This window comes from Microtus ochrogaster, chromosome 1 (assembly GCF_000317375.1).
Source record: "Microtus ochrogaster isolate Prairie Vole_2 chromosome 1, MicOch1.0, whole genome shotgun sequence".
Lineage (NCBI taxonomy): Eukaryota > Metazoa > Chordata > Mammalia > Rodentia > Cricetidae > Microtus > Microtus ochrogaster.
Window position 1 is genome coordinate 58,313,367 of NC_022009.1, and position 22,722 is coordinate 58,336,088.

Genomic DNA, 22,722 nt, shown 5'->3' on the forward strand with positions numbered 1-22,722 from the left:
GGGGAATATGACAGCCCTGCCTTCCGAGCACGCCCACAGACACATGCACATGCCTCATCTGCACATGCACAGCTCCGGGGAATATGACAGCCCTGGCTTCTGAGTGCGCCCACAGACACATGCACATACCATGCACACACAAATTTGAAATACTAAAAATAAATTTTTCAAAGAATAAATGTTTGGATCAGGTGTGATGGCACACACCTTTAATTCCCGAATGGGGGAGGCAAAGGCAGGAGGGTTTCTATGAGTTCGAGGTCAATCTGGTCTATGCAGCAAGTTCCCGGCCAGCCAGAACTACATATAGGGACCCTGTCTTAATAAACAAAAAATAAAAATATTAAAAGGTTAATGCTTAGAAATTATGTAGACATAACAAATTAAAATGGCCTTTAGGTTTTTTTTTTTTGAGAGCTGGGACCATTTGAAATGATTCAGTAAAGATGTCTGCTACTAAGTCTAGTTTGATTTGAGTTCAGTCTTCAGAACCCACAAGATGGATGGAGAGAATCAACTCCTGCAAGTTGTTCTCTGACTTCTGCCTGTGCACTGTGGTACACGTGCCCACACAAGTACATACACACATACATATAAATACATATATACAAATAAATAAAATGCAGTTTTTTAAAGCGAGCATGTTAGTACACACCTTCAATTCCAGCACTCAGGAGACAGAAGCAGGCAGATCTCTGTGAGTTCAAGGCCTGGTCTACATAGTGAATTCTTTTTGATGTTTAAGTGAATTTCAGTTTTATACATTTCCATGATATATCAGTTTTGATATTGTTATAGCCATTATTAGGGAAAAATGATTTGCTAGTTAGTCTTTCCAAAAGTTATATGCCAACCATTAAAATTAATTTTACTCACCTTGACTAAAAATTTCCTTTTGAAGTTTGAAAGGTCCTCTTAATTATGAATCAGGGGCAGTTGAATAAAGAAAAAAACACTTGGAACAGAATAAGAGCATTTAGGAATATACATAAGTGAAACTATAGCTTATCAAAATAATCAAATCAGGCATGTTTTCACCTTGATCATGAAATTAGTAAATTTTTAAATTACTTTCAGCTATGTGGGAGGAGGGTGTTATGTGCATTTGAGTTTGGGCCCAGGTGGAAGCTCAAGGCTTAGAGCTGAAACTAGAGAGTTTTGGGGGGTGGGAACTGAACTTAGGTCCGTGCAAGAACAGTATATGCTCTTAACCACTGTGCCATCTTTCCAGCCCCGATAATGCTTTTAAAGTATAATTTTGAAAAATGAATTTAATAAGCATCACTGATCCTCAAGTGCAAATGAACTTCTTAGATGATGGTTATGACTAATGACAACTCTAAGACACTATATTATAATTGTACGTATTATGTGTGTGTATGTATGTGTGTGTGTATGTGTTTGAGGGGGGCATGTGTGTAGAGATCAAAATACAACTAGGGGTCAAACTCGGGTCAGTGGACTTGCTAGCAGGCACCTTTGCCCACTGAGCCATCTTGCCAGCCCCTAAGGCAGTGTTCTAAGCATGCAATTTATGTTCTCACACACACCCACCCAAGCAGTCTTTAGATGTGGGATGAATATTTCCACTTTATAGATAGGGCAGCTGAGGCTCGGAGAGTTGAGTAGCTGTATAATAGGTTGGTAGGCGCAGGATTCAGATTCAAGCAGTCTAACTCTAAGATCTGCTCGTCAGTCTGTTCAGGGTCTCTGGAGAGACTGTTCTAAAGAACAGAGGTTTGATACCTACCATTCGGGCTGAAAGAGGAGAAAACGATTCAGAGTTACAGAGAGGCAGAGTCTAAGTCAGACGAACACAGAAGTCCTATCCTTGCCTGTGTTCAGCCCCCAGCAGCTGTACCCGCCAGCCAGGGGCCTGCACATGGTCGTCTGCCAGTGGTGAGAGGGCACAGTGAGCTTCCTGAGCATCTTTGGTTTTAGAAGGTAAACTCATAGCAAGCCTTTGGTTTTGCTAGCATGATTGTAACTAAATCTAAAGGAACTGGGCCATAAAATATTTTCATTTACTATAATGAGGTTTTTGGTTTTCTTTAAGTTACTGATGTAAGTGAATTAAATTTGAGTCATACACGTTCTCACAGTTTTATCTGTAGAGTGCAGCTAAGCAGGTTCTAAGTATTAATTAACACCTTGGGAAATTTTAATTAGATTTTGGGAATACAGGGGGAAAGCCATTAGTGAGGCAGGACCAGAGCTTCTAAGACACTATTTAAGTTCTACCTAAGACAATGTGAGTATATGTTAATATTATTTTGTTTCATTATAAGGTATAATCTACCTCTTCTGGAGTTTATATGAATCAGTAACTTAAATATTAAGCTAGATAAGCAAGGGAAGAAAAAAACAGCCTTCACATATCAGTTCCGAGCCAAGTAGTCTGTTTGGTGTTAATCACCCTTCTCAAGTTATGCAAAGAAAGAATGTTCCTGTGCAGAGAGACCAACGGTGCTGTGGAAAGAAGGACACCTTACTTCTGAGCATGACCAAAGTTCATGTAACCCTTACCAGCCTGCCTTTATCGCCACCGAGATTCAGTTAGACTTAAAAGACTTGGTGTCCTATCCTGTAAGTGTAGTCTAGCTTTCTCTTCTTCTTGTTGGTGCTGGGGCAGTTAACTGACTTGGTGTATGAAAGAACTTTGTAATCTATGAAACATTATCCTATTTGTAGTTAATTTATGACATGAATATGTATGTTATTCTAAACAATGTATCCTGTTTAAGCACGGAGCCAGGCATGGTGGGCTCACACCTTTGAGTTTGAGGGCAGCCTGGTCTACACTCTGTGTTCGAAGCCAGCCAAGACTACACAGAGAGACCCTGCCTCAAAAAAACGAAAGAAGCCAGAGGCCAGCAATATGGTTCAGTGAGTAAGCCTGACAACCTGAGTTTGCTCTCAAGAAATGCTTATTTTGTGTGTGCAGGAAGGAACCAACTCCTGAGAACTGTTCTCTGACTACTGCACACACCAAGTAAGTATTTTCCAAACATACTCAAAGAAGGAAGGCAGGTGTGGAGGCACTCACCTGCAAGCCTAGCATTGGAAAGCCTGGGGCAGGAGAATCAAGAGATCAAGGCCCAGAACCTGACTTGTGAGAAATTTTAGAAAGGAAGCTGGGCATGGTGGTGCCCGCCTTTAATCCCAGCACTTAGGAGACAGTCAGGTGGATCTCTGAGAGTTCAAGACCAGCCAAGGCTACACAGTGAGATTGTCTTAAAAAACAAAAAAAAAAAAAAGAGATAATTGTGTGCTATTGCACAAGAAGATGGCTCTAGCTAATAATGACATGTGTTTTCACCATAGAGAAATGTCACGTGTATAGGAGATAGCTGTTTCTGACCCGATTTAAATGTTGGATAATATAGACGTGGATCAAAACATCTCATTACTTCATGTTTTTATACATTACATTTGATTGTTTTTACAAAAAGATCATAGTACTGGGCAGATGACTCAATGGGTAAAATTGCTTGCTGAGCAAGTGTGAGAACCTGAGTATCAGCCCCCAGTGTCCACTGGGCATGGCAGCAAGTTCCTGTAATCCAGCACTGGGGAGTGCAGGGAAGAGGACCCTGGGACTGGCTAGCAGCTAGTCCGGCTGGATTGACAAGGAGAGATCCTGTCTCAAGTTAAGGTGGAGAGTCGCACACAGCTTTAATCCCAGCACTCGGGAGGCAGAGGCAGGCAGATTTCTGTGAGTTCGAGGCCAGCCTGGTCTACAAGACCTAGTTCCAGGACAGGCTCTCAAAAAAACGGGGGGGGGGGGGGACACTTAAGGTTGACATCTGGAATCCCACATCGGCGCAGTTGAAGGAATGGAGGAAGTGGATGTCATTCCCTTCAAGATGTCCTTGATTTGTTTCTAGAACTACTTATGCTTCCCTCCCTTCCTGTTGTGATACTAGGATCAAAAATAGGGCTTTGCGCCCCCTAAGCATATGTTCAGCCACTCAACTTTGCCATTAACCCTGCAGCTTTTTTTTTTTTTAAGATAGTTTCACTGGGTAGCCTGCGCTGACTTCAAGCACAGTATTCCTGTGAACCATAATGTCTGGCTTCATACCTCTACAGTAAGAAAGACAATACCTGCCAGGCAGTGGTAACACTCAGGAGGCAGAGTCATTCAGTCAGGTGGACCTCTGTGAGTTCAAGGACAGCACAGTGAAACTCCATCAAAAAAAAAAAAAAACCAGAAAGAAAGAGGGAGGGAGCGGAAAAGACAATAAATACCCTATGTTCTTATATCCGAGCAAGAACTCATGATTAAAGCCGGGTGGTGGTGGTGCCTGACTTTTTAATCCCAGCACTCGGGAGGCAGAGGCAGGTGGATGTCTGTGAGTGTGGGGCCAGCCTGATAGCTCCGTAGAGCTATTTCCAGGACAGGGCAGCACACAGAAGCCCTGTTGGGCATGGGGGGCTCATAGTTAATCATAACAGTATCTTCAGAGAAACGTAAAATGCTTCGTTTTCTAAGTCTTTCCCAGTCAACATTTAGCATCCTGGAGAGTAGCAGACCTCAGCAGTGCCTCATTTCCAGATAAGCTGCCATTTTAGATTCACGAACTACTTACAAATGAGACAGACCAACCCACAGAAAGTGTAAACTATAGCAAAACGAATGCCATCTTGTGCCTTTACCTAAATTGGCCCACTGTTAATCTCTTACCATATCTTTGCCCTTCTGCCAGACCATTCAGGTATTGACCACAGTCTTTAAAAAAAGTGTGCCGTTTGATTTCTGGAGCGATGACGTAGAGATTGGGAGCATCTGTTGCTCTTTCAGAAGTCCCGGGCTCCATTCCCAGCACCCATATGGCAGCTTACAACTATTAACTCCAGTTCCAGGGGATTCCACACCCTTTACTGACTTCTTCCGGCAACCAGACAGACAGACAGAGACAGACAGACAGACAGAGACACAGACACACACACACACACACAGTGCTCACACATTCAGACCCGCAAAACAATATAAAAATAAAAACTTTTTCAAAAAAATTTTTTTTATTGAGAAAAGGAAAAAAAAAAGTTTCCCCCTCCTCCCAGCCTCCCATTTCCCTCCCCCTCCCCCTCCCCCTCCCCCCACTCCTCTCCCTCTCCAGACCAAAGAGCAGTCAGGGTTCCCTGCCCTGTGGAAAGTCCAACGTCCTCCCCCCTCCGTCCATGTCTAGGAAGGTGAACATCCAAACTGGCTAGGCTCCCACAAAGCCAGAACATGAAGTAGGATCAAAACCCCGTGCCATTGTCCTTGGCTTCTCATCATGCCTCATTGTTCGCCATGTTCAGAGAGACCAGATATATCCCATGCTTTTTCCGTCACAGTCCAGCTGGCCTTGGTGAGCTCCCAATAGATCAGCCCCACTGTAAGGAAATATGCTATCTTTGCTAGGCATTGTAACACACACCTGTAACCACACACTTCAGAAGACTGAGTTCAAGGCCTATCTGGACTTTAGATCCTGTGTCTCAAAAAAGATTGTGCGCACATGCGCGTGCCCTCTTCTAACGGTTACTGCCTTTTAATCTACGGCTTTCCTAGTCAGCAACTGCAACTACCAGCAACGGCTAGGCCGCAAGAGCTGATGCCTGGGAAATTCTGTTCCCTCGGGCATTGACCCTTCAAAGCTACCAAGAGACCCTACCTAAATCTCTATCCAGCTAAAGAACTCACGATTCAAAGATTGAGGTAGAGTCCTGCTTCCCAGAGAGAATAGCAAGCAGCTCACCTCCTCGGTCTCCCAAGAAGTCCTGTGCTTTTCCATGTCCCTGCTTCTCCATGTGACTCCTCCCTGCAGTTTCCTGTCAACTGGTCGCTGACGCAGCCTCTAGGCCACAGGTGAATTTTATTTAATCAAACACATCTTTGCATCATTAAACAAATGTTCCAGAGCATGAACAAAAGTAACACACCTTAAAATAATATTCTGTAACATGTGTATTCTTCATCTTTTTCATCAGGGCAACATGGTTTCATATAGATTTTGCAGTTGGTGCTAGTTTTACTCTTATTTATCTGGTGTTTTTGAGACTTGCTCTTACGTAGCCAAGGTTAGCCTTAGACTCACTGTGTAGCCAGTGACAACCTTCAAGGTGTGACCTTCCTGCCTCCTGGAGTTACAGGCGTGTGGTACCACTTCTGATTTGTGCGTTGCTGAGAACAAACTGAGCCTTGAACAAGGACACAAACACCTGGGCCACAGCCCTATTACTTTCAACATTTACCTTTTTTTCTTTTTTTGGAGTCAGGATATTCAGATTAAGGCTGTCTATCCTTTGAATAATCTTTGAACAATTTCTAAGATTCAAGTGCTCAAAGACAAAATATTTTACTATTTATTAGAGCATTGAATACCCTGAAAACTAAAGGATTACTATTCATGAGTCAAAGCGATTTAAAAACCAGGCAGTGGTGGTGCATACCTTTAATGCCAGCACTCAGGAGGCAGAGGCAGGCAGATCTCTGTGAGTTAGAGGCCAGCCTGGTCTACAGAACGAGTTCCAGGACAGGCTCCAAAGCTATACGAGAAACAAAGGGGGGGGGGCAGTTTAAATCAAGTTTTCATGAATCTCTGCTTTTATTCAATGAGCAGTTTGGAGAAAGAAAACCTTTTTTTTCTTTTTTGGCGGGGAGGGGAATGCTGGGAATTGAACCCAGGTGCTCTGGAAGAACAGTTAGTGCTGTTAACTGCTGGGCCATCTCTCACCAGCCCTCATTTTATTTTTAAATTTTATGCTTTATATTTGTTTATTTTATGTGTGTGCACACTCCACAGCACGTGTAGAGACAGGACAGCTTGTGGGAGTGATTCCCTCCGACCATGTGGGTCCCAGCGATGGAACTAAAGTCTTAAAGAAGCATCTTTACCCACTGAGCCATGTTGACAGCCTGAAAAAGTCACAATTTTTGATGGCACTTGGGTTAGCACTCTTGAGTCAGTGCTAACTTCTTGACGAGCCCTTAAAAATGCACACTGTCTGGTGGGAAGTGTGCCATCTGTGACCAGTCAGTCTGGGCAGACTGCAAGAGCGGGGTCTATTTCTTTTTTCTTTTTATTCTTTTCCAGGGGATTTTGACGAATTCACTCAAGATAACAATGACGTTATGTTGAAAAACATAGCCGATGACCTTCGGAGCTGTCTGCCCCCAGAGGCGGTGCTTTGCTCGGAACAGCTAGCCCTTCAGAAAGTAAGTGTGTTGAACCGAATTCATTTCTGTTTGTGCCACTCAAGAAATCTGGTTTTCCCTAACCCCACGTAGTCCCGTTAGTTATAAGATCAGCTTTAAGCAATATTTCACATAGTGTTTCAGTCATGTCCCCCCTTCTCTTAAGACTTTAACCTTTGGATTCCCCAGTACTTTTTTATTCAACAAATATTTTTTTTTAGAGAATCCATTTATAAGCATATTTAAAAAAAATCAAGAGTTAACAGTCTAGGCCTTTCCATTTATGAACACCTGAGCAGAGGAATTCAGTCCTATGCTGGTGGGGGAACATTGGAGAGTATGGGTTGCTTGATTAGTATGGGTTGGTTGATCAGGTTTGATTGCTCAGGTCTTGCTCTGTAGAACTGCTGGCCTCAGCCTCCTGAGCAATGGGGTCACAGGTGTGTGTCACCACACCCAGCTCAACCTTTCCATAGTATGTGGGTACTGTGAACCCCAAACAGTTCTTAGAAAGTGCTTGGTCCTTCAAATAGCTCTCAGAAGAGCAAAGTAGAAAGCAGTGTTAAATTGAGACTTTGGAATACAGTTTGAGGTGTTGTTGGTACTGGATTTGTAATGAAGTTGGGGTGCTATTAATATTCTTATCAACACCATACTATATAGTATAATATGTTAAATAAGGAAAAGTATTTATTTATTAATAATTGACCTATAGCCTTCAAAAAACACTGAAAGTTTTTAAAAGGAAAATGAAGATGAACATGATAGCACTTGAGAGGCTAAAGACAGAAGGATTGCTGGGAGTAAGGGGCAGCTGTGGCTACGTTTTTATATTTTTAGTATATATATTAATATAATATATAATGGGTATTATGTATATGTACATATATATTTATCTGTTTATTTATATTTGAGGCAGTTCCACTATAACCTTGACTGACCTAGAACTTGCTGTGTAGACCAGACTGCTGAAACTCACACAGATATCCATCCACCTGCCTCTGCCTCCCAAGTGCTCTGCTCAAGGCCATCACCACCATGCCCAGCCTGTTTTGTTTTGTTTTTCTGATATAATCCAGGCTGGCCTTGAATTTACTACTTTCCCCAGACTGGCCTCAAACTCCGGCACCCTGCCTCAGTCTTCCAAATTCTGGTATGACAAATGGGAACTACAATGCCCACGCATATAAGCTCGAAGTTGTAATAATATTTTACAACTTGAAAACTTGGCTTTCTCGGCCGGGCGGTGGTGGCGCACGCCTTTAATCCCAGCACTTGGGAGGCAGAGGCAGGCGGATCTCTGTGAGTTCGAGACCAGCCTGGTCTACAAGAGCTAGTTCCAGGACAGGCTCCAAAACCACAGAGAAACCCTGTCTTGAAAAACCAAAAAAAAAAAAAGAATCCTTGGCTTTCTCAACAAAGATGACTTGCCAAGTATTTCGATGGTCGTTGACATGTAAGACTCAAAAGTCATGTTTTGTGTCCTTCAGATTAAAGAGAAAGCTATTGGTGTCTCAGAGACACAGTGAGAGAGGACCAGTAAACAGAACTGAATCAGCCAACTGTCTTTTGGGCCTTGTTCTCAGGACTTAGAAGAGCTGCTGGTGTTTTGCCTTATTTAGCAATAGAAAGAAGTTCCTTTGTACTCTGTCGCCTTTGATGTGTTTCTCCAGCTACGACAGCAGCCAGAACCCACGGTTCACGTTGATGCATTCCTGTATGATGAAGACTTTATTGATTCATTATGTGAGGAAGGAAAGATGAGCAGAAACTACTGTACCGCATGTGGCTCGCACCAGACGGCGCCCTTGGGTAGGCATTCAAGCTCGCAAAGCTGTTACTTCAGTGTGCATTTTTTCCCATGTCTTTTTTTAAAAATATTTTTATGGTTTATTTAACTTTTATTTTATGTGCATTGGTCTGACGATCCCCTGGATCTGGATCTTCAGACAGCTGTGAGCTGCCATGTGGGTGCTGGGAATTGAACCCAGGTCCTCTGGAAGAGTAGTCAGTGCTCTTGACCACTGAGCCATCTCTCTAGCCCCTTCCCATGTCTTGAGTGTGTAAATTTGTAGTCAAACTATTGGGCATTTTTAAAAATAAAAATTTATTTTTGACATAGCAATTATCAAAATAAAGGTAGGGAGGGTACAAAGAACTATTTTCTAAGGGTCATCCAGATGGCTCAGTAGGCGAAAGTGCTGCTGTCAAACCTGATGACCTGAGTTTAATCACTGGGGTCCACATGATAGGAGAGAACCAACGTCCTCAAGTTGTCCTGAGTGCCGCATGCACACTGAGGCGTGCACATTAGTGCAGGCTCACACTCACAAACAAGTAGGTGAGTGGGTGGGCAGGTAGATAAAATGTCAGAGTAGGGAGGTCAGTTACTTAGTGTCCTGTCCAGAACTGTTTAAGCAGGGATAGCTCTTCGGCCCAGAGCCTAATCAGACGGGACTGGACAGAGGACCTGTCTCGTACTCCACGTACTCCAGAGGTTGGCACACGGCACATGCTGGCTCACTCCCGTAAGAGTGTAACTTCCAGGGCATCTGAAACAGTCTCGGTGCTCAGCAAGTCAGATGTGATCAGATACTACTGGATGTGGTTCGGCAGAGCAGAGGGTCCCGAGAAGAGTTTATTTGGACTTTGTTTTGACCAAGTGACACATCTCTAAAGATGGTATTCACGGGATACAAAAAGATGTGGCCGAGAGCTAGAGGAAAAGCTGACACATGAATAGCTGAAAAAATACCACATCGAAGGAGCTGATTTATAAACATTTCGAGAACTAGGTTTGACAAGCAAAAATCTGAAGGTTGGCTATGTCTCCCCATAATCAGTTATAAATGCGGATTGGATACCCAGAGCTGCTCAGCTAACTAACAGATCTGATGGTTGTCGCCGTGAGTGACTCTGACGAGTACTCAGAAGAAAGGGGTTTGTCTAGCCTTAGGGTCCCCAGAAGAACTACTGGTGTGGTGAGAGGTAAGGGAGCTGAGGGCTGCTGTGGCCTGGCCCCTCCCACCTCTGACTGTGTAACTATAAGACAGCGGCACCCCATTCCAGAGAATCCTCCCTGGAGACTGGTCCGCCTACTTCCATGTTTTGTTGCCCTCTTCTGTTTTATTACCCCCCCTTCCTGACAGTTAAATTATGTAAGACATGATGTTGGGAGTCTTTGAGTGTCCTCCAGGTCGGAGGAAAACCAGGCAGGCTGTCACAGAAATAAGGTGAGGCCCTGTCTGGAAAGAATAAACGAGCAGAACAAACCCATAACTTGATGCTCATTCTCTCCTTTCTCCAGGCTTTATTTCCCATTCCTTCTCACTCATGGAGCTGAAGTTCCTTTATCATCATGTACTGCCCGACCTGTCCGGAAAGGTCTTGGTTGACATCGGTTCCAGGCTCGGCACAGTCCTTTATGGGGTAAAGTCCAGCGTGTGAACGGCCTCAACACGTGGGGAATACTTTCTTCTGCTAGAACAGCTTTGCCTGCCACCATCCAAGGTGACAGCTTGGCTTTATTATTAAAGTAACAGGATAAGGTCAAAACAGGATCCATTGGCAGGCTCCTAATCCTGCTCCCTGGTAATAATTGGGTTTGGAATTTCAAAGACCAGCTGTCCTACTTCCTGCCCTGGTTTGTCTCCACAACACTAATGACAAATGTAAACAGGGTAGACCATGTGACTGGCTGACTGTCTCTCTCCTCCCCTCTCCTTTCCCCCTCCCACTACCCCTCTGGTTTTGTTTTGTTTTCTTTTGGGGTGGGACTTGGAGGGTGCTTTTCATCTGGCCCAGGCTGGCCTCAAACTTACTATGTAGATGAGGATAAACCTGAACTCCTGATCCTCCTGCCTCCGCCCACTAAGTACTGTGATTGCAAGCTTGTCTCACTGTCGGGCTTCTTTTTCTTTGTGCTATATTAAAATATAGTATACTGAACTTTGATAAGAACTCATAAAAATAACAAATTTACTTGACCTAAGAAATCTTTCTGTGTCCATCGCAAGTCATTCAATGGTTTTGAATATCTAGTTCCCTGTCTTTAAGTGTGTACTGGGTGATGTCCAAGGATCCATTGTATCCAGTTTGCTGTGACCCAAGATGTGCGCATTATTTTTATTTCTGACATATCACTTCAGTGGGCAGGAGACAGGCCGGTGGATCTCTGAGTTCAAGGCCAGCTAAGGCTACATAGAAAAACCCTATCTCAACAAACCAAAAAGAAAGAAAAAAGAAAAGAAAGAAATATTACATCACCATGTCTCGTTATAAATTCAAATCTTGGGTACATCTTCTGTTCTTAAATCAATGTATAAAAAAACTCAAATGTGGTTTCTGGTGGTATTAGTTAAAGAAGCAGGTGCCGTCACTCCCGGCCTTGCTGCCTGCTTTAGGTAGAAACAAACTTCCATTCTGTAAATAGATGGCACAGTTTGATGGCTTTTGTTATTGGTGCTCCTGTCGGGGTTGGGCTGGGTTCAGGGTTCAGACTGAGTCTTGCCAAATCATCAGACTGACCTTGGAGTGGTCCTGGGACTCAGCCTCCTGAGTTCTCCCCGCCTCGCCCACTGGCTTTTCCTTAAAGAGTATTGCCCATCTTGAGGCAATAAGGTGAAGGGTAGGCGGGGAGACGCCGTCCTCTGGCTTCCTCCTGTTCTCGTGAGCACACACGCCTGCAAATTCACTTACATGACAGCATACACACACACACACACACACACACACACACACACACACACACAAGATGAAAGAGCAAAGAGGGAGGGAAAGGGAAAAAATGCAAAAATGTAATGTTAAATAATTGTGACTATGATCATATAGTGTCAGTGCTGGTAATGTAAATACTATAAATGTATAAATGTGACACTTTATAGTAACTTGCTGATTGAATCAATACTAAACTTCTTAATACCAACATGTGTACTTTAAAACATAAATGTCTGTGGTGGAGCTGTGGATTCAAACTTGGAGCAAATGCTGATAGGCAACAGCAGCCAGCCATAGTGGTACATGTCTGATCTTACCATCAGAAGCTAAAACTTCAGAGCCAACCTGGGCTACATGAATCCTGTCTCAAAAAAAGTAGCCAAATTACTCGACCTTTCCTTCCATATTATTTTTGTTGCTCCGCGGCAGAAAGAGATTGCAGTCCCCAGCAGTCCTGCACGGCCTTGTGAACTGGTTTGGTCAGTTACCTTCCTTCCCTAGTTTGTTTTTTTTTTTTTTTTTTCCTTCCCTAGTTTGAAATGGTTGATATGTGGGCATCATTGCATTCCCTACAGCCTGACTCCTTTTCTGCTCTGCCATGGTAGGACTTCCAGAAACTGCAGAGGCAGGGAATATGGTCACTTTCATCATTTCTGGCTTTGCTGAATGCCTAGTTTTATCAGGAAAGTTTAGAAACCAGCCTTAAAAATATAGCTAAATGATAGGCGTTAGTAGACTTCAATTAGGGCCCCGGTCAGTAAAGTTCTGAACATTGTAAGTTCTGTGACAGTGGACATAAACCTCTGCTTAAATGCTGCCTGCTTTACAGCCTGCCGTGTCTTCCTGTCTCAGGGCTACCTCTACAGCTCAGCAGCGCAGCTCTGTGGAGTGGAGCTCAACGGAGAATTTTGCCAGTTGCAGGAAATGATCATCAAAAAATATGAGTTCGGTGACAGAATAAAGGTACCTTCACAGCGTGTTTATGAACCTTACCTAATCGCTACTGTCTTCTTACCTGTTGCTGTGTGTAGACACTGACTGAGGTGGCCTGGTGTGTTTGCTATTAGAGAGCTTTTTCCTCTTCTTTCTCCATATCGCAGTTGGGATAGCAGGACTGTAATTCTCCAGAGCTTGGCTGCCAGTGTATTTTATAAACTGAAATGAAAGGGCCTGCACTGTCATAATTACTATGTAAATGTCACAGGGTAGTGGCTATTAGGGAAGGATGTCTATGTTAGGCTAGTACAGGTTTCCTCTAAGAACAAAATCACAAGACAAAAGTTTTGGGGGGTTTCGATTTTTTGGAAGGGGTCTGTTTATTTTGTTTTATTTTGCTTTTTTTTTTTTTTTTTTTTTTTTTTTTTTTTTTTTTTTTGAGACAGGGTTCCTCTGTGTAGTGTGTAGCTTTGGAACCTGTCCTGGAACCCGCTTTCTAGACCAGGCTGACCTCAAACTCACAGAGATCCACCTGCCTCTGCCTCCCGAGTGCTAGGATTAAAAGCGTACGCCACCACTACCTGGCTGAAGGGATCTGTTTAATACAGTAATCTTTGAAATTTTCATAAGGTGCTTTACTTCTCATGGCAATATGGAGAATATTGACAACCTCTGATATTACGTAACTGCCCTTAACATTGAAACACTCAACGGTGTTATAGATCTACAGACTGGAGAGTTGGCTCAGTGATTTAGAGCACTTGCTGCTCTTGCAGAGGACCCAGGGGTTCCCGAAGCCTACATCCAGTGTTCACAACTGCTTGTGACGTCAGCTGCATGTGATCCATCCAACATGCACAAATAAAGAGGTGTGCATACAAATAAGGAGGCTCACACGCGCACACACACATACATAAAGAACAATCAGTTACACACATACATAAATAACAATCAGTAAAGTTTTTAAAAAGATTAAGATCAAGGCTTCCCCTTTTTTATAAAAGGTAATTGTTTTATTTCCTCAACTAACTGCCCATCTAAATTTCGAAATTTTTGTGTCTGTTGTTTCCGTTCTTATTTCCCTCGTCTTTCTTGGTTTATAACCTTTTTCTATTAAAAAGAAAATGGTAGTTCTATTTTCTATTAAAAAGAAAATAATAGCTGTCATTATGATAGAGTGTTGATAATACATGTCTGAGTTTGATCTGCTCTCTCGACTACGGGGTCTGTTGTTTTGCTTTCTCCTGTGCCTTCCCTCCAGGCTGGCACTAAACCTTCACTCTTTGCTGTCATCCAGGGAGTTCCATCAGTTGGGTTTCTTCATCCCGTTAGTGCAGTGAACCGTATTCAGGTCCAGATGCTGTCGTCTCTTTAACCTGGTTTGTCTCCCTGCACGATAGCTCACATCTAAGAGCTGGCCACTAAATATTGGTTGAGTTTGGTTGTTTTCATGGTTTCTGTGCTGCCAGCAGTCCTGAGTCTGCTCCTAAGCATCCCTTAGGGTTTTCCTGGCACCCTGAGAACTCTTCTGTTGTATGCCATGATTAATTGGTCCTTCTGATTCTTCCTTCCCTAGTTTGTGTAGTAGAGGAATGGAGAAAGAAAAATAAAAAGTAAAGATAGGTGGGAAAGAGAAAGGAGGAACTAAGGATAAGAAGAGAGGACGAAGATAAATCAGCTGATTAGTTTGCATATCTGTTGCGTAGCTACGCTACACGTTTATAACGTCTGAAATTATTAACGGGGTTGTTGGTGACAAGAGCCTTGCCCTCTGAGCTGTCTGCGGGCCCAGCTGTCTTTCTTTTTACTGAAGACTGTGTTAAAGCTGTGCTTAAAAGTTCTAGGACAAATGAACTAAAACTATTTCAGAATGTTTATTGTTGGGCTGGGGAGACGGCTCAGTGGTTAAGAGCACTGGCTGCTCTTCCAGAGGACCCAGGTTCAATCCCCAGTATCCATATGGCAGCTCATAACTGTCTGTAACTCCATTTCCAGGAGATCTGATGCCTTCGTACAGGCATACATGGAAGCAAAACACGAATACACATGAAATTAAATAAATAAAATGCAGAAAAAAAGAATGTTTATTATTTAAAAGAAAGATTTTTTTTTAAATCAGACCCCACCACCTTGAATATCATATTTGTAAGGCTTGAGTATTTATTTGAAAATAACATAAGGTAAAGACTTTCTTTTCCTTTTGCAGTGAAATCTATTTGTTTTGCTCCTGAGCCAATAAGTGTACCTTCTTACTACCATGCCTATTGTCTGCAAAGCCTTAATTATTGAGCTATATGGGATTTTTTTAAAATGTATTTATTTTGTTATTTTTTTTGTGTATGAATGTTTTATCTGTATTTATGTCTGTGCACCATATGGGGTGTCTGACCACAAGATCAGAAGAAAGCATTGGTTCCCCTGAGAGCGGCGTTACAGAAGGTTGTGAGCTGCCGTGTGTGTGCTGATAACCAAACCTAGGTCCTCTGGAAGAGCAACAAGTGCTCTTCACCACCGAACCAACTCTTCAGCCCTATATACTGTTTACATAAATTGTTTTGCTTCTTTATCCTGGTAGACAATACAGTCAAGGAAATTTTAGAATCAGGTTAGCATAGGGCATATTAATATTTGACAGTTTATAAGTTAACGGTTTTGAGGGTTTGGGTTTTTGGTTTTGTTTTTAAGATTTTCTTTTAATTTTATGTGTTGTGTTTTTGCCTACCATATATGTCTGTGTACCACATGTGTGCCTGGTACCCACTGAGGACTGGATCCCTTGGAACTATGGAGTTACAGACAGCTGTTAGCCACAGTGGGTGTTGGGAACCAAACCCCAGTCCCCTGTAAGAGCAGTAAATGCTCTTAACCAGTGAGCCATCATTCCAGCCCCTTGAGGGTTTTCGTTTTCATATCTGCCTTTAACTTTGCATACTGTGTAATAAGGACTGATGTATAACCACTATGCCAGTCGGCGTTTCTCACGTAGCTGTGAGGCGCATTGTCCTCATTGTCTTACATGCGCTCGTCCTCCCTAGGTGCTCCACGCAGATGTCTGTACCCAAGGTCCACTGCTGCAGAGTGCTGACGTCATTGTGATGAATAACGTCTTCGAATATTTTCTTACTGAGGCTGAACAGGCCAGGTATGTTATTTACTTCAGCAAGAAATCTGTTATTAAATATATCCAGCAAGGTGTGAAAAGAGACTGGCTATTAAGGTAGAAATGTTTTCATGCTGACTTTAAAATGACACACTCATCCTTTTTTTAGTTTTACTTATTTTTATTATTTTTTTAAATAAATTTATTTATTTATTATATATACACCTTCCAGGAGATAGGGCCAGATCCCATTCCACATGGTTGTGTGGTTGCTGAGAACTGAACTCAGGACCTCTGGAAGAGCAGCTAGTGCTCTGAGCCATCTCTCCAGCCCCCCCTTTATTATTTTTTAATATATGAGTGCTTTGCCTGCCTGTATGCCTACACGCTAGAAGAGGACATCAGATCCCATTATAGATGGTTGTGAGCCACCATGTGTTTGCTGGGACTTGAACCACTAAGTTGTCTCTCCAACTCAACTTGTTTTTTTAATGATTTTTATTTATTCTTTGACAGTTTTATATATCGACTTATTTTAATAAGGAAACACATTAAACACAAAATGCAAAGTTTTGAAAAAATCAATTTTAGGAAATGTATTTAATTTCTTTTTGGAATTTACATGTATTTATCTATTTGTGTGTGCAAAGCCTTCTTCCTCAGGTGTTAACAATGTATAGGAAAGGACTGCCATATCTTCTCCTAGATGTTTCCAGCAGGCGGAGTGCCCCCTTAGAGACTGCTCCTGGTGAGGTTAGCTGATCCTGCTTCCTTGTCAGCTGTCCACCTTGAGCCCCATCTTCTTGCTCAGCTACATGCAATATCCTGTTCAGCTTTATGAAATAAACACACGGAGCTTCTCCATGCAAGAGCACAGCCCACCCAACCCCAGTTCTTCTATGCGTGTGTCTGTCTGTCTCCTCTCTTTATTCTCTCATTGCCCCTAGGCAGGGTTCTGGGACCCAAGCCGTATGAGGATGCAGCACTTCTGCATGAGCCCATAGCAGAACTGAATAGCTAGTTCAGGGCGTCCTGAGCTCTGAGACCTGTTTCAGAAGAATGAAAAGATCGTGCTAATACAGTTCTTTAGTCTTGTATTAAATCGGCTCGTAAAATATAGCATTTTTAGGAACCACATTACAATAGAAAGTTTGTATGTTTAAAACTGGCTGGTCCCACCAAACCTTTGCTGGTGCCATGTGGTAATTGGAATTCCATCCCAGAGTACCACAGATAGCCAGATGAGGTCTGATTCCACTCTTGGTGTGAGTTTTTAAAGATCTAATCTACACACCACACAGGTCCACAGTTAGTTTTGGTTCCTGGTTTCTATGCCCTTTGTTTTCCCGGGACTCTTCATCTCCCTCCAACCAGCAATCCCAGCCCTGGCTTCCGTCTGAAGCGCTGAGTCTCATGTGTTTCACAGAGAACTACAGACTTTGGTACTGGTCCCACTTGACTTGTGTGGCTCTGAAACTTGGTTTCTCCTTATGCGGAAACTTTCCAGTAGCCCACATCCCCATCTCGTTAATCTCAGAACTCTAACCTCATAACTTTGCCAACACCCCTCAGGAACTGGAAAATTTGTCAATTTCTACTGTGTTGCTGTAGTTCTGTTTCCTGTGGGTAAACATTTTGCCCATCTAGATTTCTGTCTGCATTTTCTTTTGTCATCTTTATTCAGAAAAAAAAATCCAGTATCAAGTAAAAGCTAACATGTCAAGTTTTTGCTTTGCTTTTCTTAGTGAAGTTTTGAGTCTCAGCAAAACTGTAAAGAAAATAAAGATTTCCTGTAGGCTCTACCCCCGCACCTACAGGGTCTGTGCCACTACCATCCTTCTCATCAGAACAGTGTACGTATCATGATGGCTCTTTGGTCCGCCATAGTCACCGGAAGTCCCCGTCCACAGTAACATTCACTCTTGTTGTGTGTTGTGCAGCCCACGTATGTGTGTAAATGTGTAATGACACGCACTCAGTCTTAAGACATGGACTGTAGTTTCACTGCCCCAAGAATCCCCTGCTCAGCCCTTGGTCCTGCACTCTGGCCTCACCCTTGGCACCGCTGGGCTTCTCAGCAACCCATAGCTTTCGTTTCCGACACAAGGTGATTAGACTCATACAATGCAGAGCCCTTCCAGGTTAGCTTCTTCTCTAGCAATAGGCATCTGAGGTTGCTCTGTGTCCTCTGGACTTGAGCACGCATTGCCTTCTAGTGCTGAACAATATGTATTGTCTTGATATCACAGTTAATTCATTCCCCTGAAGGACATCACCATTGCTCCCTAGTTTGGACATTTATGAATAAAACTACAGTAAATATTCATGTACAGATCTTTTTGTAAATACAGCAAAGTGTGCTGGATTTTATGGTAAAGAATACATCCAGGATTGTGCTTCTTTTGTTGTTGTTGTTGGCGGTGGTGGTGGTGGGTTTTTTTTTCTGTTTCGTTGCGATTGTGTTTAATTCTGTAGCTGAGGCTGGTGCCCAGAAGCTCACCATGGTCTCCAGACTGGCCTCCAATCCCAGAGGATCCTGTTGCCTCTGTTTCCTCAGTGCTAGGATTCCGGGTGTGAACGACCAAACTTGGATGAGGCAGAGTCAGTGGCGTAGCATGCTTGAAGCTCTGTTTCACTCCCCAGCATGAGAGGAAAAAGAGGAGACATCTCCGTTCTGATTAATATGTAATATTATCTTACTGTCATTTTATTGTATCGGTTTTTTATGTCTTCTAGTGCCTGGGACTACATCATCCATAATGTCAGAAAACAAGGCTCGCTATTAGTGACAGTACCAAGTCTCCAAGAGTCTCTCTTAGGTCTTAAGAAGGTATGTAACCACTTTTCCTTCTGTTAATTATTTGGTGGTGGGAATTAAAACTAAGGCTCCTGAGCTGGGCAGGTGGGTCTCTGAGTTCGAGCCCAGTGTGTTCTATAGAAAGAGTTCTAACGCCAGGAGATGGTAGCACACACCTTTATTCGGGAGGCAGAGACAGGCGGATCTCTGTGAGTTTAAGGCCTGCCTAGTCTACAGAGCGAGTGCCAGAACAGGCTGCAAAGCTACAGAGAAACCTTGTTTTGTAAACCAAAGGAAGAAAGAAAGAAAAAGTTCTAAGACCGCCAGAACTACGCAGAGAATCCTGTCTCAAAAAATACAAACAAACAAGAAAATCCCTACGCCATGCGTGCTAGGCAAGCGATGAACTACTGGTCTGTATCACCAGCCCTTCACCATTTTTCTTATCTAAACTTGGCTTTTTTTCTGATAACTATTATAACATTCTAGACTTAGCAAGATAGTGTTGCAAAAGTTCTGCTTTGTGGTTTATTTTTCTGCCCTCAAAAGCACTGAAATATCATTCATATCTGGGTGTAGATTCCTTTGTTTCTCTACAGTTTTTAATAGCAATATGGTCATAGTTGTAGGTTAATAAACACTAGTGAATGTGGGTAAGACCCCCACATCAGCTAAGGGGGAAGGGTAACCCCAACCCCATGGGAGCCTGAGGCAAGAAGACTTCTTGAACCCTCTGGCTTGAGACCAACCTGGTCAACAGAACCCCCTTGTCAAAAACTAAACTGGAAAAATGAATACCCAAATCATAATCCTGTCTTTTAGAACAGAAGAGATGGTTGATAAATGCATTTTTGTCCAACCAGGCTCCATGTCAAGACTCTGCCATACTAAATAAAGGGGCTGCAGTGGGTCGAAGTTGTCCGAGGACTTCAAGTGAAGGGGAAGACTGTACTTTTCGTGCAGTTTGATTTCCCAAATCCATTTGAAATCTTTTTTTCTTTTGAAGTCTGTAACCCAGGCTGGTCTACTTGAGTGTGGTGATGGAGGTGAATCGTCAGGTCCAGGTGATCCAGAATCACCTGGGGTCTGGACTCTGGGCCTCGTGGTTGTGCGGCAAGCATTCTTGAACATTGCACCATCTCTCATGCCCTAATTTTGCTTCTTATAGTACAGGAAGTAATCAAGAAATGTGTAAAGAAAGATATTAATCCCGATTTACCACCTTCATTTCCTCCGTGAGAACTCTGCCCATCAGTAATGTCATCTACCAGAGTTTTCCGTTCTCATAGAAACATCCCTTTTAAAATATATTGTTGATCAGGCATAGTGGCACATGCCTTTAATCTCAGCACGTGGGAGGCAGAGGCAGGAAAATGTCTGAGTTTAGGTCAACCTGGTATACATAGCAAGTTCCAGCCCAGCCAGAGATGTGTAGTAAGACCCTGTTTCCAAATACATACGTATGCCTGTGCCAGTTTAGTGGGTTTTTTTTTTTTCACTTACCAAAACAGCAACTTTCTAAAGATTTATTGATGATTGTAATAGCTTTGCCTGCTTGTATGTATGTACACCACATGTGTGCTTGGTGTTCACATTGGTCAGAAGAGAGCATCAAATTCCTTGGAACTGGAATTAGGAATGGTTGAGCCACCATGTGAGTGCTGGGAACAAAACCTAGGTCCTCTGCAAAAGCACCAAGTAATCTTAACTGCCAAGACATTTCCCCAATCCCCAAAATAACAATTTAATACTATGAACATAAATCTATCCAAACAGCCATTGACACCTGTAGTTTCGGCAATCCAGCGGCGAGGCAGCAACAAGGAGGTTCATGAATGACCTCAAGGCCATCCAGGCCTACATCAAAAAATCTGATCTGCAAAAGAAAAAAAAATGAGGTCTGGAGGCATGGCATGTATATATACAAATAATAAATACAATGAATTGTTAAAAACTTTTAAAAGTTAGACATGTGGTGCAAGTCTGTGATCCCAGTATGTGGAAGGCTGGGGGCATGAAGACTGAGATTGGCTGGAGGCCAGCCTGTCTCAGGAAATGAAAAGTTGGGGCTGGAGTGATGGCTCAGTGGTTAAGAGCATTGGCTGCTCTTCCAGAGGTCCTGAGTTCAATTCCCAGCAATCACATGGTGGCTTACAACCATCTGTGATGAGATCTGGTGCCCTCTTCTGGCCTGCAGGGATACATACAGGCAGAACACTGTATACAGAATAAATAAATACTTTTTAAAAAATGAAAAGTTGCCAGGCACTTAATCCCAGCACTCAGGAGGCAGAGACAGGCGGATCTCTATGAGTTAGGGACCAGCCTGGTCTACAGACAAATTCCAGGACAGGTCCCAAAGCTACAGAGAAACCCTGTCTCGAAAAACAAACAAAAAACAACAACAACAACAAAAAAAACCAACTTTGAGGCCAGTGCAGTTGCTCAGCAGGCAGCAACTCTTGCTGTTCTGTTCTGGCAGCCAGGGTCAATCCCCAGATTGCATGTGTTGGCGAGAAGGGCCTCTGATGGATTGTCATCCAATAGCCACATGCGCATGTGTGACAATCGCTACATTTGTGTAAAGGGAAAACGACTTTAAACAGATTCGTACACGTGGCTCCAGAGTTTATAGGGGAAGGGTCCGATCTCTTGCAGGTTGTGGGGGGAGATTGCTCCTGCAGGGCTTTGGGAGCGAGGACAAGTCTCTGTGCTTTCCTATGTATTCCTTTTGTTTTCGTCTTTGATTACTTAAGCCTTATGATAATTATTGTACCACTTACATTAAAATAATTATCCTAGGGGCTGGAGAGATGGCTCAGCTGTTGTGAGCACTAGTTGCTCTTACAGAGAACCTGGGTTCAGTTCCCAGCACCCACATGATTGCTCACAACCATTTCTAACTCCAATTCCAGGATAATCCTCCTTCTGAACTCCTGTGTACCAGGCACACGTAAATGGTGCACAGTCTACTCGCAAGCAAAACACTCATAGACATAAATAAAAATAAAAACACTTTTTAAAAAAAAGTCTTTGGCCGGGCGGTGGTGGCGCACGCCTTTAATCCCAGCACTCGGGAGGCAGAGGCAGGCGGATCTCTGTGAGTTCGAGACCAGCCTGGTCTACAGAGCTAGTTCCAGGACAAGCTCCAAAGCCACAGAGAAACCCTGTCTCGAAAAACCAAAAAATAAAAAATAAAAAAAGTCTTTGTAAAAGGTATTTTTCAAATTCCAAAATCAAAGTAAAGTAAGTTTCCAAGTTGAAGACAGCAAAACTCATCCATGTGGTTCTATGTAACTTAGTGCTGTTCACAGTAATAAAAATCCTGTATTGCAGGGGACTAGACAGATGGTTCAGCACTGTAGAGCACTTGCTGCACCAGCAGAGGACCTGGGTTTGGTTCCCAGCGCCCGTGTGGCAGCTCACAACTATCTGTAACTCCAGTTTCAGGGAATCTGACACCCTTTTGTGGCCTTCTTGGGGACCAGGCGCAACAATGGTACACATACATACATGGAAAAATTAATAACTATAAAATTAAAATGAGTTTTTAAAAAAATCTGTTGTGAGCACCCACACTCCGAAATACAACCTGTGCTGCCCAGATGCTCTGCAAAGCTGACTTGGGCTTCAGAGGAGGGTGACAGTTCTCAAGACACAGCGGGCGTAACTCCTTCCAGATGACTTTTAAGGCTGATGAAAATCCTCGAAGTTTGATGACAGGCTGTCTGATTATAAAGCGTTTTTTACAAAAAATCATCATAGTTGGTCACAAGCTCAAGTTTAATTTCAGTTTAATGGTAAATGGGATCCTCTCTGCAGAGGTCTTTGGGGCAGAGAACGAGCCTATGTGTCCAATGGCTTCACTCTTGTGGGCTCTCAGCATCATGTGAGGTGTGAGGAAGCCCACACAGTTCAGTTCAGCATCGTGTGAGGTGTGAGGAAGACCAAACAGTTCAGTTCAGCATCGTGTGAGGTGTGAGGAAG

At 43.1% G+C, this 22,722-nt stretch overlaps 1 protein-coding gene across 1 annotated transcript in view; it reads left to right on the plus strand.

The window, feature by feature from the left end:
* Window positions 1–22,722, plus strand: part of LOC102000661 — a 30,940-nt gene that overhangs the window by 6,739 nt on the left and 1,479 nt on the right. The window contains exons 2-7 of the mRNA XM_005343729.2: window positions 7,086–7,207; window positions 8,860–8,998; window positions 10,494–10,615; window positions 12,755–12,865; window positions 15,874–15,980; window positions 18,675–18,768. Coding sequence (XP_005343786.1) covers window positions 7,086–7,207; window positions 8,860–8,998; window positions 10,494–10,615; window positions 12,755–12,865; window positions 15,874–15,980; window positions 18,675–18,768 — 695 coding nt within the window. The remainder of the gene's footprint in view (window positions 1–7,085; window positions 7,208–8,859; window positions 8,999–10,493; window positions 10,616–12,754; window positions 12,866–15,873; window positions 15,981–18,674; window positions 18,769–22,722) is intronic.